The 19,458-nt window shown below is 46.0% G+C and overlaps 1 protein-coding gene across 11 annotated transcripts in view; it reads right to left on the bottom strand.

Moving 5' to 3' along the window:
• The window catches only part of SLC11A2 (solute carrier family 11 member 2), a 46,016-nt gene that overhangs the window by 6,774 nt on the left and 19,784 nt on the right, over positions 1-19,458 (bottom strand). For 5 of the 11 annotated variants that reach the window (XM_034793241.1, XM_034793238.1, XM_034793242.1 and 2 more), the window contains exons 2-16: positions 17,953-18,036; positions 13,990-14,126; positions 12,824-12,949; positions 12,006-12,125; positions 9,758-9,864; positions 9,066-9,136; positions 8,853-8,920; positions 7,973-8,128; positions 6,550-6,708; positions 5,652-5,738; positions 5,245-5,364; positions 4,771-4,920; positions 3,358-3,431; positions 2,473-2,626; positions 1,630-1,683 (exon numbers count right to left, since the gene is read on the bottom strand). In XM_034793241.1, coding sequence (XP_034649132.1) covers positions 1,630-1,683; positions 2,473-2,626; positions 3,358-3,431; positions 4,771-4,920; positions 5,245-5,364; positions 5,652-5,738; positions 6,550-6,708; positions 7,973-8,128; positions 8,853-8,920; positions 9,066-9,136; positions 9,758-9,864; positions 12,006-12,125; positions 12,824-12,949; positions 13,990-14,126; positions 17,953-18,036 — 1,667 coding nt within the window. Of the gene's footprint in view, positions 1-1,629; positions 1,684-2,472; positions 2,627-3,357; positions 3,432-4,770; positions 4,921-5,244; positions 5,365-5,651; positions 5,739-6,549; positions 6,709-7,972; positions 8,129-8,852; positions 8,921-9,065; positions 9,137-9,757; positions 9,865-12,005; positions 12,126-12,823; positions 12,950-13,989; positions 14,127-15,635; positions 15,789-17,952; positions 18,037-19,040; positions 19,190-19,458 lie in introns of those variants that run through there. The other 6 variants (XM_034793240.1, XM_034793246.1, XM_034793247.1 and 3 more) reach the window with 4 other exon arrangements.

Consider the following 19,458-nt stretch of genomic DNA (forward strand, 5'->3'; position numbering starts at 1 on the left):
TCCTGTATCTTGTAATACCCTGGCTATTCCAGTCCCTAGCCTCTGTTGAGCAGACCGCAATCATGCCATGCTTTTGGTAGGTTCACACAGAGGGATTGAGAAGTCCTTTCGAAGCCACTTTCACTTGTGACCCATGTCAGGATTTGAACCCAGTTCTCTTTAAAAGGTGAAAAAACTAATGCACAAACTAAAATTCAGTACAGATCAAAATATCTGATGGGCACATAAGATGACGGACAGAATTGAGATCAGTTGAATTCTTGTGAAAATACCTATCAAAATACCTCAACGCAAACACAAATGCTTACACACAGAGTTATCAGCTAAAACTTTTATCAAGTAGTAACAGAAGAAAAATCTTACTCAATAAGATCCAGGACTTCAGTTTCCCTACAGGTTCGCTTTACAGGATCCACTCATGAACACACGTTCCCCCCCCCGCCCCCTCCCCTAAAAACCACAGTATATCCCCAAGGATATAACCACTTAATTCATGATAAAATTAGGACAAAATGTGCAGTCTTTTCCCAAACAGAGAAAAGGAATGCATGTTTCTCACTGTGACCTTTGCAATACTAGATTTAAGACTGCCTTGGGAGGTGGGAAAAGCAGGAAGTACAATGGGGAAAGTATAAAAGGCCAGACTGGAAGTGAAAGTAAGTACGTTTAAAAAAAATTAAGACCCAAATCATGGAAGGCTTTTAGCATTCTGTTACGTTACACTCCATGAGTCATGATACAGGAAATTGCAGAAAATTTCTATTAATGCCATACATACAAAATAATTCACAGAATCATAAACAACCTGTAAACACGGATTTATTTTTTACCCTTGCTGATCACCAGAATCACATACCAGGTAGGAAAAAAATATGACAACTCTAATGCTTAGACTTCTAGTGTTTATGGGCTAGGATTTCTCCAACACAATTCCCACCTCCGGGAACGAATTTCTGCACCCCATATTCATTCTGATTAACTGTAACCAGTAACTATTTTCTAATGAAATAACCAGGTCAATTTGCGATTATGGAATACAATTGAATTCTGATCTGTGGAGGTAGATTGCATCACTTAGTGTCACAGACTTTACACGCTGCTTGTCTAATTGTGAGAAGGAGGATTAATACTTCAGATACTGTCCAAGCAGCTTGATTTCTGTTTAGCAGCTTGTATTACAGATTCACTGGAAGACTTCAGAGGCAGGGAACTAGCTAAATGGACGTGTCATTTTGGAACACAGAGTGTCTCTTTGCCAGGCTGTTAAGCTGGTTAGTGTCTGGATAATAGGAAAGTTACATGCAGTTCCTATATTGCAAAGCAGACATCTATTCCAGCAGCAACATAACATTATGTTTGTGATTAGAGGGGGTCAGCAAGGAAACTTACTCATCTCTTTAGTTATCTTAGTAACACAATATTTCCCAGTACGTACATCTGAGCTTTTATACAACAAACTTACACAAGTATTTTCCGTGCAAATTGCACATACGTTTGGATATGTTCACACAGTAAACCATAGAAACGCACTGGCTCTGATGGCTACCTGCTGTGTGCAGACAGACCCAGTGTTTAGTTAATTTGAGTGACAGGCGGTTCTTCAGTAAGCCCTGTTCTAGTGACGCTTACCGTTTGCCCACAGGCCAGGAAGGAGATCCCAAGAGCAATCAGACACAGCCAGCTCTGGAATTAAAGAAGAAGGAGTGGGCTGTGAGAAACATTGCTGCAAGTTACTATCTTTTTAGCAGCTGCACTTTAATGAATGGAAACATGGAGGGATTACTAGATGCTATTTTTCAGTAATTACTCAAAAGTCAAGTTACCAAATCTCTTCATAATGAGTTCTACAGAGAACGTTAAGGATGTTAAAGCACATTAAGCCTGCTGAGATGGTGAAAGCCATTCAATGGATTGTTGAGCATGGTTATAAGCCGTTCTAAACTTTGACACACTTTTCTCAATAAGTAGAAACTTGGAGATACAGGAGCAGTCACAGGAAGGAAAGTCAAACTGCATGTTGACAGACTCTCCCCTCCCCCTTTTTTTTTTTTTTTTTTTTAAACAAATGCATAATTGTCCCCTCTTACCATTTGAATACACACAAACAGATCTGGAATTTTGCATGATTCAGGTGGTCTCCCCCCATCAGACTATTAGATGAGTCATAAAAGGAACTGGATGGAAGGTAAGAAGTTGCAAGGAGTAGAGCACAGAACTGAGTGGCGCTTGAAAGCTTGAACGTGTCTTGATTTATGGGAAACTGAGGCACATATCTGAAATTATGCACCTGGCGGATGGCGCGGATTAGCGTTTGTAAGAGTTCTATGGTTTATTAAATAAAAGTTCCAGCTCCTGGGAAAGCAAGTTCATTTTCTCAGTCCTGCCTACAAGCTGCCTCAGCCCAATAATCACCGAAATCACAATTTTATACAGCAATGGTCTTCCTGAAGAGCGTGGAAGAACAATACTTACCAAATATGCTACAAAGCACAGGTAGGCAACACAGACAACAGCTGCAACCACGTACAAGGCAAGGTGTCCCAGTGCGGTGACATAGACCGCCACAAAATACATGTTAATGGAGCAGACAATGAGAATGAGCACACTGCCAGCGATCTTCCAGCCTCTGAAAGGGAAGCCAAAAGAAACGGGATTACGGGGGCATTTGGGAGAGAGGGATGTTCCTATTTGCCCTGGTGTTTGGAGGGAACACTTCTTGTAATGTAAATGCCGAGACTCTGAAAATGTAGTCACCAGAATAGAAACTTTCGTTGACCTGCACTGACTCTTTTCTAATAGGGTTGCTCCTTTTACACTAAAAACACAGACTAGATAAAGGGACAAAAAAAGAGGTCAAGACAGAGCTCAGGAAGCAATAAACACACACCTGTTTTTAGAAGTGACATATTGGGCACCACTCCAAGGAGAGTGAGTTGTCAAACAGGTCTTGGGGAGACTGGGCTATGTATAAGAAGCTTAAAAGCAGAAGAACTCTAATACTGTTTGGGGAATAAAAACAATTCACATGTTTTCGTGAACAGTTAGCCCTGCACTGAAGGAGGAAGAAAGGCCTAGTGGTTGGGGTGCCAGCTTGGACTTGGGAGACTTGGTTCTTCTACTTTGCCACAAAGTTCCCATGTGAGCAAGTCACTTGACCTCTCAATTCCCCATATGTAAAATGGGGATAAAACTCCCCTCCCTCAGAGGGTGTTGCAAGGATAAATACATTAAAGGTTGTGCTCAGATACCACATTTATTGGGACCAAGCACCCAAGATAGATATCCATATTCAGGGCTAAATCAAATAGTTTTAAAATCAGGAAACGGTCAGGTGGGTGGGATTCTTTTCATACTTACAGTCCATTGGCGAAGTCATTCATCACAGGATGCAGGCTGGTGAACGTGAGGACTGGGATTAAAGCAAAGGGAAGCTGGAATAAGGCAACAAGATGCAGGAGATTAGGGCTGGGACTTTGTTCGCATTAAAAAAAACAAAACAAAAAAAAAAACACACACACACACCCAAACTTTTCCCTTTAGCTTTTGAAAGTGTGTCATCTAAGATCTCTCATGGCTAGGAATAGGAAACAGTTTAAAGCCACAGCTGGTGCTTTCCCACCTCCCCTCAACCGAGAGATTCTTCAGTGAAAGAATCCAGAAGTGTTTATAGAAGCAAGACCCCACAGTATTTTTCCTCCTCTCTCTGTAGTCCAGCTGAACTAGGAGTTATTTTCTATGCTGGGATATGGGCTGTATCACTCTGGAGTGCGAGGAGCAAGTTTCAGACAAGAACCATCAGAAGCTGAAGTTCTTCTACTCTGAGCACTTAATTTGGCAGTTCCCATTCCTCATTTTACAACAGGAACAAGGCACCATAAATACATACCTAGGTCGTTGCAGAGCTGGAAACTCGAGGAGAACTGGACCAGCTAGGAAACTTATTTACATTTAAAAGTCATAAAAAATAACGAGGTATAAATGTAACCCTGTTTAAATATGGTTCTTGCTCTTTGTAAATATTCAAGTGGTGCTCAAATAATTCAGTAAGAGGCATAGAAGAGCCTAGAAGTAACTTATCTGTTCTATAACGCAGGGGTTCTCAACCTTTTGCTTTCTGAGGCCCTCCCACCATACTATAGAAACTCCATGTGCCTCAACAATTGTTTTTCTGCATATAAAAGCCAGGGCCGGTGTTAGGGGGTAGCAAACAGGGCCATTGCCCAGGGCCCCACGCCACAGGGGGCACTCGGAAGCTAAGTTGCTCAGACTTTGGCTTCAACCCCAGGTGGTGGGGCTTGGTGCCCCAGGCTGCAGTCCCATGCAGCAGGACTTCGGCTTTCTACCCTGGGCCCCTAGCGAGTCTAACGCTGGCCATGCTTGGCGGACCCCCTGAAATCTGCTCACAGCCCCCTAGGGGGCCCCGGACCCCTGGTTGAGAACCACTGCTGTAACCAATGTTGGCCACAGTCCACAAGCATCTACAGATCAGGGGCAGATCCTAAATTCACTGCTGCTGGAAAACCCAATTCTGATGGCAGCTGCTGCCATTTACTGGTCCCTCCCGCTCCCCTCCATACTTGAGCTCTCTGCACTCAGGACCCCTCAGCCAACCAGCTTACAGAAATGTTCATAAGTGGGCCAACAGAAGGCCCTAAAGCCAACTCTAGTAGTGACTAAGAGGTTGGTTCGGAACGAGGAGTTACTAATAGCTAATGCTTAGACATGACTCTCCAAGGAATAGTCCCGTGCTGCGAGTGCACAGCTGCTCACCTGTAAGCTCTGAAGAACGTTCAAGAAGTCATTCATCCCAGTCAGGTGTTCAACGTCTTGAAAAATGGCAACCAGCAGAGTTGGAGTGATGGCAATGGAGCGGGTCAAAATCACTCGAGCAAAACGCGACCACTTCAGGTTGAGGAATCCCTTCGGGGAGAGAAACGGAAGAGCTGCTGTTGCAACAAAGCAACATTCCACAGAGTTAAACTGCAACAGGGGGAAGGGGAATGATCTACTACAGGGTGAGTTTTTTCTCTTAAAGAAACCTGAGTTAGGTTGGACTTTTCCAAAGGGAATCGGGGACCTAAGAGTTTGGTACATGGGACAATAGCAGGAAAGTCTGATCCTTCAGCAAACTACATGACCAGGAAAGGAAACTAGGCCTCCACTGACCATCTCAACTTCAGGGGATTAGAAGGAGAAGGGGGGGGAAACACAGCCATAAGCCGGCACAGCTGTAGAGTCACATACCTCCATGACAAACTGCCCAGAGTAGGTCCCAGTCATTGTTGAACTCTGACCTGCAGCAAGAATCCCAACTGCCCAGATGTACAGAGCAGCAGGCCCAAAGTAGCATCCCAGAACAACCCCCTGAAACACAGAAGGTTTCCAGTCACGAGGTGTTAAATCCTAGATTTAAACGCTCAGTCAAAAGCAGAGTTCTTGGAGCCAGCTGCTCCGCCAGACTGACCACGGGCCTAGACAGGAAGGAGCGCTGTTCTGTTCCAACAGGACAGCTCTTATAGTCTTATAGGTTCAAGCCTTGAATAGTCTCCATTTATTCAGAAGTAGCAGCTGCATATAACTCAGGCCAGGATGTTAAGGGGGGATCATTCAGATAAGACCACCCTGCCTGACCTCACTATAAAGCCACTCACCCCTTTGTAGATATCCACTTCCAAGGTTTCGTTGTTATTTGGAAAGAGTCCGGCATGGGGGCTGCTGCTGTTTGTGCAGACTTTGTACTAGAAGAGGACAAGACAGTTTAGGAAGTTTCATTTTTGTAAACAGATTTCAGAGAGCAGAAACCACGGCTGGTAGAGTTTGGGGTGGAGGCGCTGGCCAGATGAAATGCATTAGCATTAATGTGTTGGGTGCATCTTGCAGGCTAGGGCGAGATCAGATAATATAATAATAAATAATAATAATTAATGGAGATATCCCATCTCCTAGAACTGGAAGGGACCTTGAAAGGTCATCGAGTCCAGCCCCCTGCCTTCACTAGCAGGACCAAGTACTGATTTTTGCCTCAGATCCCTAAGTGGCCCCCTCAAGGATTGAACTCACAACCCTGGGTTTAGCAGGCCAATGCTCCAACCACTGAGCTATCCCCCCTACATTTTACACTGCCTGCCAGGGCAGTGTAAAAGAGAATCAGGCCCTCGGTGTATGAAACACTTAGGCCCACTGTTAACACAGTAGCTATTATTAACCCAGGTGCACAGCGTGTGTCTACACTGCAGCTGGGAGGTGCGACTCAAGTATGCACAGACATACCTGATCTAACTTCGATCTAACCAGCAGCGAAGCTGTGGAAGCATGGACGGTGGTAGCCCCGAGTAGGTACCCGGGGTCCCAGGTGAGCAGGGCTAGCCATGCTGCTGACTGCCTGCCTGGGCTTCATTGCTATTGTTACTCGAGCTAGGGTACGCCAACATGTGCTGAAATCACACCTCCCGACTGCAGTGTCAACATACCCACCGTGTATATGACTCCCAGTAATCCAGAATCGCCACAACACACGTGCACAAGCCCCAACAAACCCCAGAGACTCACCACTTGTTCATTAGTCTTCCCAAAAAAAGCTTCAGCAAAGACAGAGACGACGAAGACGTTAATGAGGAAGGAGACAAAGAGGGCAACGCAGGACTCTATGAAGAAATACTTATTGGCTTCTTGCACCTCCTTCTTGTCTGCACGATTCACCTGCCTCGACTGGAGAGAAAGCGTTTAAAGACAATTATGAGAGAGTATTTTAGAACCTCTAGTCGATGGAACCAGCTGTATCTCCAACAGGTGATGCCTCTGGATTTCTACTGAACTTTGGCCAGAATATGTCTATCCTGTCTGACAGCAAATACTAAGAGCTGAGCCCTGCCCACGACTGGATCCCTCTTTAGGCCTTACAAACAGCAGTCAACAGCATGAGACATTAGACACCAGCTGGCCAAGAGTAGCTGCTAATGCAACAACGCTGTGGGGTGCATACAATGAGCAAAGGGGCCTGGTTTGAAGAAGCGGGGCTGTGGCTGGCCACATTCACACAAGCACCCATCCACAGGATGCACTAGCAACACCACCTGTTTGAGCACGTTGCTCCGGCAGACTGGATTTCCCCATGGTCAACTGCAGCTCCAAATGAAATCTCACCATACTGGACATGCTTTCCAGCTTACCCTGGCACCCAGGGGCTGCTCAGCCTTCTGCTGGGATGCTGGGATGTGCCCCAAGATAAAGGAGCTAGTAAATTAAGGGACGGTATCAGCCTGAGCGCTAAACATATGCTGCTGTGGGGAGGGGGAAAGAGAAAAAAGCCCATCTTGTTTGCAGGACAGACTGATGGCCTTCAGCTTTAAAATTAGCCTGGGTTTGTCATCTTGTCCCCAGTAGAATCAAATATGGATGAATCCCACAAGGCAGAGAGACTGGGAAACACTGTTCAGATGTCTGAAATATGGTTTAAGGGGTTTGCCAAGTGTTAATTTAGACCCCAGGTTCTGTCTCGCAAACACATAGTTAACGCGTATTCAGCCAATTTATTCAATTTACCCTATTACATAAGGGATACCGTATTTCTTTATCAGGTGCACATGGCATATTCTAATTCTGAAAACTTACATAGCACAGTTACCATCAGAATCAGCTTACTGAACTGATTCCACAGTATGGAGAGTTCTCCGCAAAGGCTACGGGAACTGCTACTATAGAGGGGATTTTCAAAGGCGCTCAGCATCGGCGTTCGCTTGTCGGAGGTAAAACTCCCACTGACTTTGGACTAACTCTGCAGTCACTCAAATCAATGGGAGTTTTGCTACGGACTTCCTTGACGTCACCCACTCTGAAAAGGGCAGTCACAGCTATTCAAACATACCAGGCCTTGCAAGGCGCTTTCCTCTCAACCCTCACGATCACATTCTAAAGTCTCATTGTACTTCTGAAGAGCAAACTAGAAGGGACACAGGACTCGCCCCTCTCTTACCTTGACTAAAGCAGAATGCAGGTACATGTTGTGTGGCATGATGACCGCTCCCACGATCCCCACAGCTTGTTCTAGCTGGGGGGTACCGCACTTGTCACAGTAAGGCATAAACATCCCCTTCAGCAGCTTTCCCTGGTCCGGTTTTACTGTAACATACTGCACACAGACACAAGAGAGCCACTAGTACCTCTGGATTGGCAGCGTTCACACAGTTGCTTAGATGGCCAACTTGGAAGGCCCCAAATTTGCCCCACCTAAAAATTGCAGTAATTTGGTAATAGCTCCCCCCTTTAAAAAACTCAGATATTGGTTACCCACTAGCACTGAAAGAGGAGTGTTGTACACCCCCAGGTAGCTTTTTGGAGGCAGATAACCTTCTAGACCAGTGCCAACCAGCTTTGAGCCAGGAAGCAAATAGAACCCCAGGGCAGTTAAATTGGGCCCCACCGTAAAAAAAAAAAAAAAAAAAAAAAAAAAAATCTAGGAGAGCATTAAAGCATGTGCTTTAGAACTAGTCTAAAATTTTCCAAAGAAACCACTTTCCATGGAAAATTTGGGTTTTTTGAAACAGAATCTTTTGGTTTTTGACTAAAAACTCAAAAAGCTGCATGGGAAAAACTTTTTTTTTTAGGGATCAGCTCTGATATGCTTAATTTTAAGCCCTGGCTTAAAGTGCTTTCCAGAATTGGGGCCACGGGCAGAGGAGACTTCATGAGGGCCTGGCAGAAGAGGACAAAAATCAGAGGAAGTAATTAGATTGTCTGGTTTCTAAAATGTTTGAGAGGAGAGAATGAAGACACAAGTTCAACAGAAAGAAGGGGGAGAGGGAGTGTCACTCTAATTGCTAAGTAAAGCTCCAAGACGTTCAAGTGAGAATTACCTCATATCCGAACGTAAGCGCCATGATGGTAATAAGAAAGCCAAAAAATGCTTCCAGTTTTCGCAAGCCTGTGGAAGAAACATGCCATTAACAAGTTTTGGAGGACACGTCTCAGGCATAATGTTGAGGGGGCAGCTGTCAGATTTAATCTGTTACATGTACTTTCATGGGACATTAAAAATAATTAAAAGGAAAAAAAAAAAAGGAATTTACCATACTTGTCCAAGAAGAGAAACATGAAAGTGTCGGCAATGGTTATGAGCACTCCACCCCACAAAGGGACTCTGCAACAGAACAACAGGGCTTAGTTTGAATAGTGCTTTTACCAGCTCTTCTAGCCATGTCAGTCCAAGCTTCCCTATATTCCGGGCAGGGATCATGGCCACTTTTTGTGTGCTGTTACTGAACCCTTATCTCGAGGTTTTATTTGTAATCTGACAAGCTGCTTGGTTACTTTAAGCATGAGACTAAGCCTGTTTTCTACATAAACAGTTCAGATAAGAGTTCCACCTTAAGCCGTGCCTACATTTCTCTGCACAGCAAGCCATGGTAAGGTTCTGGTTTAACATGAGGTCTAAAAGCCAAAGGGAAGCTTATTACAGTTCTACAATGTGTCACATCAGCAATGGCTGGTGCCAATTGTGGGCTCAGACATGCCCATTTTATTTAAAAATCTTTAATCTCAAAATACTTTTTATGTAATACACAATACAAAGAGGGAAGCTCATACCCTGCTGAGCAGAACAGGGCAGCGATCTGCTAAGATTCTCAACTACAGGAAATAAAACAGTCCTTTTTGGCACAAAGTGTGTTGTTTTCTAATGGGATATGGGCAGCTGATAAACACTAGAGATGGAGAATGACATTCATTTCCTGTTTCTCTTAAGCGATAAAAGCCAACTTACTTCCCAGCAGACAAGAGGTTTATCGCGATCGCTGAGCCAATAACTTCTTGCATGTCCGACCCAATGATAGCGAGTTCAATCATCAGCCACAACATAATTCGAGGGACCTAGAGACAAACACTGAGCTTCAGATACTTGGAATTCAAACCAGAAATAATGAATAGACTATTACAGGGGAAGTTTCTTTTCCCCAACTTCCTGCCAGACTTATGTGGGTTTAGGAAACCCATCTTCTCTTTCAGCACAGAAGTCAACGGAAGACACCCATGACTTCTGTATATACTGGATCAGGCCTTTACATTGCTAACACAAGTTTTGAAGACCTTCTGCGCTGCAACTTTTACAGTTTATTTTCTGCTCCTTGCTCAGTTTGGATCGTGAAACTAGACAGATGTGTTTACTGCAGCACATGAGCGGCAAGAATGGCAGGTGTGCATTGGTGACAGGTTTAAATCAACACCCCAAAATGCCTTCCCAACAGAAATGTAATCAAGTTGTCATGACTTTTCTTATGAGGGATTAATGGGGGGGAGGGGAGGGGATTTTAAATGGATAACCCAACCTTATGGCCTTGATTGTCTGACTTAGTCCCTTTAAACTGGTTTGTGTAAGATTACTGGAAATATTGGTTAAGGGGAAATCCATGTTTTCCACTGGATGGCTTTACTCATTTTCAGCTGAACAGTAAGTCATAACCGTAAGCTTACATAACCATGAGCATTTCCTCAACAGCCAACGGTAATGCGCGTTCTTTCTTCATAACCCCCCGTGCTAGTTTTAAATCTCTCCAGTCATTTGAAGAGGAAACCCGATTCAGTGGTTCGAACAGGGGACTAGGGAGTCAGGACACTCCTGGTTCTATGCTTCACGGTAGGCAGGCATGCTGTGAGGTTTCATGTTTGGAAAGTACATCAGCACCCTCAAACATGTGTGCAAAGCTGTATTATAAAGCCTATATCAAAGGAAGCTAGCGTGTGCCAGATCTAGAGACTTTGTTAGTGCTAAATCTGGGGTAACATTAGCACTTGTTTGCCAAGTATCAGAACGGCAGGGTTTATGTGCTTTCAACGACAGGCCATTGCAGAAGTCAATCCCGAAATCCTCAGCTACATGGGCATTGTGCAAAAGTGAACTTCACAAGTCTATTTTTTAAAAATAAAACACCACCGTTAGAGGCGGATTTAACATATGCTGATCAATAGTAACATTCACATGAACCACAAGAGGGGTGTGGACTGCCTGAGACAGCGAGTCACAAACTGACACATACCCACAAGATCCTCAGTTTAGAAATTGGAGTAAGACCAATGTAAACTCAGCAAGGGCATTTAAACTACTGTTATCCCTTTAGAGGATGCACTGAATCCACCCTTGGGCTTCAGGTCTAATTTTTCCTTTCATCCCCCAGCCACTGTCCAGCAACAATCCACCTTTCAGACTAGTCACTGGGAAGCCAAGGGTGCTTTCACACACACACACACACACACACACACCTCTCCCCCCACCAAAGCAAGGCTTTTCTTTGAACCCATGGTGCTTTGCTGTACAAAAGGAAGAGTTGTCACACACACAATGAATGGCTTTTGAGATGGACCGTGTCTCTACTGACCCTTATTGCTTTGCATGCAGAAGAGCAAGAACTCTCTCCCTAAAGAGACGTATTTGGCTGTTACTTCGGTATAACTTAAATCGCTCAAGGGTTTGGAAAAACCATCCCATGAGTGACGTAAGTTACACTAACCTAAGTGCTGGTGTGGACAGCACTATGTTGGTGGAAGAAGTTCTCCCATTGGCTTAATTACTCCAACTCCCTGAGTGGTGGTAGCTAAGCGACGGGAAGGCTCTCTCTCATTGGAACAGAGACTCTGCACTAGCAGTGCTATCGGTACAGCTGTGCCACTGTAGCGATTCTAGTGTAGACTAGCTCTCAGACAAAGGAGGAAGCGCCATTCACACCAATTTTGAACCAACAGTGGAGACCAAAAGAGGTGTCACCTGTACCATCCTCAAGCCCTTCAGTTCAGAACCATTTTGAAGGCACTGTTTGGAAGTGGAGGCTCCATGTCTGCTCTTTCCCCCCCCTCAGCCCTTCCTGGAATTTCAATTCCTCAACATTCCTGGGTCCCAGCCATTCAGAAAGCTTTATTTTCAGTGACACGACTAAGATCTCAGATCTCTAAGCAGCCCAGTGCACGGGAACAGCATCCAGAGTCACTATTTCTAATCTAAAGACCTTTAAGTCCCCCACCTTTTGATACTGCCGGTTACACATTTCTGCAAGGTGCAGTCCTGTCACCACTCCCAGCCTTGCTGCCAGACGCTGCAGGAGGAGACCAATGATCGTGGCGAGCAGCAGAACCCAAAGCAGCTGAAAGAGATGCAACAACGCGAGGTAAGTAACCTTGAGTAATGAGATGCTTCGGAGGCAGATGAACAAGCCAGGACTTGCACTGGAGAACGTCTGGGTCTCCTGATGTTATAGTTCCCTCCACAGGCCTTCTTATTAATAGGAGCCGGGAACATAGTCGATCCATTTGGAAGTGCAGTCCTGTTGAGATTCCATGCTTGGTTTTATAAGCCTGGCACTGACATATACAAGGGGCTGCATGCAAATAAACCTGCAAGCCATTTTGTTGCCCGGTTTCACTCTCAGGTATACTGCAAGCCTAAGATCTGCTAAACCAGGGGTTGGCAAACTTTTTCTCCTGAGGGCCACATCAGGGTTCCGAAACTGTATGGAGGGCCGGGTAGGGAAGGCTGTGCCTCCCCAAACAGCCTGGCCCCGCCCCCTATCCACCCCCTCCCACTTCCTGTCCCCCTCAGAGCCCCCAACCCATCCAAGAGGGTAACTTCCAAGCAATGCAGGAGGCAGACCTTTAGACCCCTTGCAGTAGGGAGTCTGGCCAAACCTTTCAGCACAACAGCACTGATGAGGCCTTTGGCACTTAGCCCAACACTGGTTCAGCGCCTTCATCTGGAAGCTGCGCTAGGCACCTGCTGGGAGAGGTGATGGGCCTGGAAGTACAATGTAAAATTGCTTCACAGTTTGGAAAGTTTCACACTGACCTTAAACCCTGCGACAGCGCCTGACTGTAAATCCGACTCGATGTTGCCTGGATCCAGGTAGGCGATGCTCATGAGAAAACCTGGCCCTGTGAAGGCCCAGAGTTTGCGGAAGCTAAACCATGAGTGCTTTAAAATGGAAGAGAAGATTGAGACGTTAAGACTCCGCTCTGCACCAAAGATTGGCATTGATTCCAAACAAAACAGAGCACAGCCTCCAGAAACCGGCCCATTTTGAAGACAAAAAAATTGGTAAGAGGGGCATACAAGCTTTTTTAGCTGCCAACGAAACAACCAACCCCTGGCAAGATCTCTTCATTCTCTTATCAGTCTCTCTTTATTTTGAATTCCAAAGTGCAGCCCTTCTTTATTTTGAGACCTTCAGGGTCACCAGCACTTTAGCTGGGGGAGGAGATCAAGCTAACTTTGCATACGATCCTCTGACAAGTGCTGGCTTGCCTGCTCTTTACAGAGAAGACAGCAACTGCATCCCATTCAGAGCTCCTTGTGAAGGGCATATGGCTCAGCCATTATGCTGGTGGGCCCAGCTTAGCACGGAAACAGCTATCCTGACTTGCTTTTCTTGGTAAGAGCAAAGCCAATTTCCACCTGGGAATCACACGCTAGACGTCTCTCCAATCTTTAGCAGAAGCAGAAACTGCTGTCCTGGGAAACATAACTAAAGACAGCAATGTGGCTCTGGGGTGAGTGCTACGCCCATCCTCATTAGGAGTGTGCATTCACTTGAAACAGACAAATGCTTTGAAGGTTCTGTAAAAGTCTGCCAACCCGGATAGAGGCAGCAGGAGCAGTGTTTGCTGACCTCTTTACTCTGAATGCAGTAATAGCATTGTGGGTAACTGGCATCCACAGCAGGTAGTGAACCTGGCAGTCACTTGCTTTGTGTTAGTTTGCTGACAGTCACTCATTTTGTTTTAGTTGGGTCACTGAATCCCATGCAAGCACGGCAGACACCTCATCCCCTTCTCAACATAGCTCTCCATAGTTAGAAACAAGCAGCCAGCTCTCCTACCCAATGCCTCAATTTAAACTGAAAAGGGACCCAGCGCCCACAAAGGGAAACAAGTCATCTAGGTAACTACCACTTCTATTAAAGCCATTTCCCCACCAAGGTGAGCTTGCTAAGTCTGGGGCCCAGCCACACTGACCTTTTCATCTTCAGGGATAGGGATCTTCTCATCAAAGTAGGTGGTGAATGGTTCATCATTGGACTCCGGAGACTCCTGCGGGACTGGGCTGCTGTAAACCGTGCTGATGACCTCCTCGTGGTCTTCAGAGACATCTTCTGGATTTACAAAAAGCCACATGTAAAACAAGGGAGGAGTCACTGTGCTGAAATGATGCTAGGAACGTGGCCGGTTTAAAATGGAACTTGCAAGTGCCATAGGCAAAGCAGAAAGCGAATGTTCTAGCCCCACTGCCATCCCTTGCCAGGATTGGTGGGTAGGCGGTTTTGGGTTTTTTTCAAACATCTGGAGGAATGAAACGTGTGGAGTGGCAAATCCACATGAAGAAGCTACTGCAATGAGACTGGGTTCTCCAGCTCTCGTGTTCACATGCGAGCGAGGCAAGTTTATTTTTTATTTCAAATATTAAGCTGCCTGCCCAAGCTCTCGGCACCTTAACAAATCATTACCAATAGAATAAATGAAATTACTACTTCGCTGCTGCTGGGATTTTGCAGTAAGTACAACTCAGGTGGCCCAACACCTACAGGTACTCCCCTTCCACTCCTTCATTTTAACAAACCTTAGCCCGGTCCAAAAACCCAACCATCTTTTGCCTCATGCCTGGAAGTTCAGTTTAAGCCCCTAGAACAGAGGTGGGCAAACTACGGCCCGTGGGCCACATCCGGCCCGCGGGGCTGTCCTGCCCGGCCCCTGAGCTCCCGGCCGGCCCCAGCCCCTCCCCCACAGCCTCAGCTCGCTGTGCTGGCAGTGCAGGGGTGTGGCTGGCTCCGCCGGGTGGCACAGCTCAGGGGTGAACACAGGGGGCCCCAGGGCCGGGCACTCGGGCAGCTCAGCACCGGCACCCCCCCGTGGGGGGGGAGGGGCTGCACTTCGGGGGCAGGGGAGCAGGCGGGCGGTGCGGGTGGCAGAAGCATGGGGAACGCGGGCAGAGGACTCAGGTGGAGCACCGGGCGGCCGCGCAGCTGGACGGAGAGAAGCGGCGCTTTGAAGGGGAAACCGCTGCTTCTCTCCGGCTGCCTCTGCTCGTCCTGAGTCCCCCACCCATGTTCACAGGGCCACATTCCGAAAGGGGCTGGCGGAGGGGGGGGGGGGGGGGGGAAAAGGGGGGGGGGTCCTGGGGGGCGGTTAGGGGCAGGGGGGCGGGGGGGGAGGGGGCAGGAGGTGGGAAGGGGCAGATAGGGGACAGCCAGGCTGTTTGGGCGGGGGGGGCACAGCCTTCCCTACCTGGCCCTCCATACAGTTTCACAATCCAGATGTTGCCCACCCCTGCCCTAGAAGATGCTGCTAATGCACTGAATTCAGCCTCAGGAAGGCACAATGCACAGTTTGTTAGATCTTTGGAAGGAGTAAGACACATTAAAGGAGACTAGAGGATCATTTTCCCGACTCCCAAGATCCGAGGGAGAGCACACAGCAGACATCCAGTTGTGCTGAACTCTCTGGACAGTATCTAATTTTAGGCTCTAAATCAGGTAAACAGGATCAGTCCCGTGACAGAATTACAACTCCCAACAACTTTGACATCAAGTCCTTTAACTCCATTCCACTCCCCCCAGCCCCAGCCGAGAACAAAAAGCCAATTCCATCCCCCATGTTATACTCACTCTGGCTACCACCTCCTGGCATTATGCTTTTGCTTCAGAGGAGGAAAAGCAGCATCCAACTTAATCCTGCCTCCTTTACTAAGAGCCAAAGTAACCATTTATAACCAGAGAAGTAAAAGCCAGGTTCGGGCTCTTATAATTGCATCATCAAAGCAAACTGAAGCTGGTTGTTCCTCCTCATTTCCCCGCCTCCTAAATACCTGACTGGCCTGCCAGCAGATCTGTTTATAAAATAGATTTAAAGCAACAGCACCTGTGTGTGTTACTTTTCTTAGTAGCTTTGGTTGCACAATATCTTGCTCTGCTAGTTCAACCAAACTAAGGAAGTTATATGAACAGTCCATCTGTTGCTTAATGGTGCTGGGAAGTGACAGCCTCAGAACTGGCTTGAGCCACAATTTTCATCCATCTGGAACAGCTAATCTCAAAGGTGTAAGTCATACCAAAACAGGCCAGCCAGAAAATCTTAGTTCTACCTGTGAGTGACCCAAAGAACCCCTTTACTAACACCCTACAAAGTACTGTAACAATCTTTGTACAAAATATGCCTTGTGAGGTATCATTTGAAACCTACTAATTCCCTGGTCAATAATATGGTGAAATATGGTAGCAACAGGATATGGAAAGTTATGAATTCCCCCGTATGATGCACATGTTCTGCTCAAAGAGATCAATCCTAAACAAAGGAATGTGTTTACCTCAGTGTACAGATAAATAGTAAACAGGATCATCAAGACAGCAGGGGAGGAGATGGCAGGAAACAGAACAATCCGCACATTAGCAAACACAATAGGGAGGGAAGAAGGTGAAGGAAGCTCCATGCTCTACCAAACTCTATGTCCCCTTCCTCCAAGCTTGGTGAAACTTTACTTCAGAAGAATCCACTTCAGAGATTCAATAGACTATAAAAGGAAGGGGCAGAGAACCCCAAGTTTTCTCTTTCAGCTAAGCAGAAAAAGGCACCAGCACCTTTAGGCCTCTGAAAGAGATCTTGACTGCGGAGAGGGTCAGTCACCATCTTGCTGGAAAACTATGGGTGAGAGAGGCCACCTTGAACTAAGCCTTGAACCAAAACTTGCTAGATTAAGTTTTAGACTTTTAGATGCATGTTTTCACTTTTATTTGCTTGTAACCATTTCTCACTTTATCATATACCCTAGCTCACTTCAAATCCTATCTTCTTTTGTTAATAAACTTGTGTTACTATTAATCGAAACCAACATCGCTGTGTCTGTACTACAGAAGCGGTTTTCAACCTTTTTTCATTTGCGGACCCTTAAAAAATTTTGAATGGAGGTGCAGACCCCTTTGGAAATCTTAGACAGTCTGCGCATCTTCAGGGGTCCGCGGAGCACAGGTTGAAACGGTTGTCTCATTAAAAGAACAAACAGATCTTATTCCTTTGAAGAGGGGTGGAGACTGCAGAGCGCATGGGTCTAGGGAAGTTCGGGACTAGGGGTGTGCTGCGATCACCTCCTAACATTAACCAAGTCTGGTAAAGACAAAACTGGCTGGGATAACTGCTGTCAGGCTGTTGGATTCCAAGTGGTTGGATCAAAGCTGTACAGCATACAAGGAGCATGCTGGCTGTGTGCAAGTCCGAGGCAGGGAGCTGCAATACCAGAAGCATTTTGGGACGCTCAGGGCTAAAAGTGAATTGCACCCAACTGTGACTATCCAAAGCAAATACTGAAGCAGGATTTAAAGTTACTGTCTGGTTTCTCCTCTTTTATCCACTGCTTTCACTAACTGGTTCACAGGCAATGACGACATGACTTAACTGGAAAGATTGTAACCAGACCAGGTAGACAGTCCCATCTGTCTAGAGTTTTGTTACACTCTTTTCATGGAATCTCAAAACCTATTGCTTTCTACTGGAAGTAGCATGCAAATAATGTTGAAGACTGGATTCAGTCACAGTCTCCTTCTGATTAAGAGAGGGAAGAATTTGCACTGGGATTTCCAAAGAAGCCTCGTAGAGTTGGGTACCCAAACCCCATGACATTTCAATGGGATATGGCCACCTACTTCCCTTAGGGTCTTAAAAAATCCCAGCCTTGGTTCTCCCATTTTAAGTGGTTTCCAATCTATAACCTTGCCCGTTCACAGGAGGAGAATGGAAATTGCGTGAGGTTAGGAAAGGACTTTGCCTATAACTATTTTGTAATTGTTTATTATGGGAATTCTTGTCTCTTCCTCTAAGGAGTCTGGTACCAATCACTGGCCTGAAACGAAGTATTGAACTAAATGGACAACTGGTCTGATCTTGTATAGCAATTCCTGTGTTCCTAACATGCACACAAGTGTGGAGTGTTACCATATAATATTTTCCGCTCCTTGCCAGGTGCCATGGTGGAAGACCTCTGACTGGAGGGGGAATCCTTAGAATAGGTCACGTTAACTGCAAAAAAGAAGGGAAAAAGGCATAGTTAGGACAAGAACACATCAAACACGGAGACTGCATGAATCAGGGAGAAATGAAATGAGCGGCTACAGTATGGACTATAGAACAAGCAACTTGTAACAGACAGATTAAAGCACAACAGCAGCACGCTTAGAATTTATACAGCTCTTCCCCTGCTTTAAAAGGGCTTCACCAAACATTAGAAATAGATGATTTCATGTGGACCTGATTTACAAAAAGCCTCCTTGAACACAGAAAATAAACCCCTTGGGAACTTAAAACAAGAAGGGGGGGGGGGGGGGATGAGCAGACTACCTAGAGAAACTAATCAACATGGACATTCGTTCTTGCAATTTCTGGTGCCAGCTCCAAGATTAGCGATGCTTGTGACAGACATTTCAACCCCATCTTTGGGGTCCATTGTTTTAAATGAATGGCTTGTGTGTTCTACTCTGGGGGTTGAGAGAGTAGATAATGTTTTCACCCCTCAGCTCACAGAGAGCCGAGAAGCGACGTACTACAGCTCTTACAAGAACTAAAACCAGCAGGTGGTGATTAAGGCAACTCAACCAGATTGTAAACCCCTCAGAGAAGGATACTACCTCCTGGAGAGGCTCACATATACTAGTTCAAACTAGATTATCCAGAGACCAACAGATAAAGAAAGCACTTTTGGGTAAACAACCGTAGTTTAAACTGACTCAAGGCCTTCTTTCTGATCCAGCAAACAGACAGGACCTTCTGTCTAAGGAGGGTCCACAACCCTTCCTGGGAAGGTCTGGAAGGACTTTGGCCTACAGAAGCCCCATAAGACTGATGGGTGACCTCTGGTAAGCTTATTAACATGCATGCAGTGTTTGGGTTGTTTTTAAATGTTTTCTCTATAATGCTGTTACCTTAAGAAGCAATGTGCTTGCTTATAAAGAGCTCTGTGGTAACTCATAACTGCTGGCCAACATTGTTCACAGCCTTCAAACAGAAAGTAAAGAACAAACACTGGCCTCTTTAGGCAGTCTGGCTTGCTGGGAATGGTCACAGTGTAGGCAAGGAACGGTGCAGCCTGGAGAAACCCTGGTCAGGAGGGAGAGAGACATGGATCGCCCCCGCAGAGAGTTGACAGCTGAGGACCCAGGAGACTAGAGTGGGTGCCCTTGATGGATCACAGAAGGGAAACACATTCAGCGGTTGCCCTGAATTGTGACACTTACAAACAATGAAACCACAATGTGGAAACAGGAAAGAATGGAAATTCCTTTATGTGCAACCACACATCCTACACTATGGGGCTGTGGTTTAAGGATTGAGATCGTGTTCATCACCATGCATCAGAATGCTCTTCTAAATGCACTAAAAAGCCAGTCAGGACCACTAAATAGCCAGTCACGACCACTTTCTGTGCCAGAGTCGGGTGCAGAGTTT

The sequence above is a fragment of the Trachemys scripta genome, chromosome 16, assembly GCF_013100865.1.
Source record: "Trachemys scripta elegans isolate TJP31775 chromosome 16, CAS_Tse_1.0, whole genome shotgun sequence".
NCBI lineage: Eukaryota > Metazoa > Chordata > Testudines > Emydidae > Trachemys > Trachemys scripta.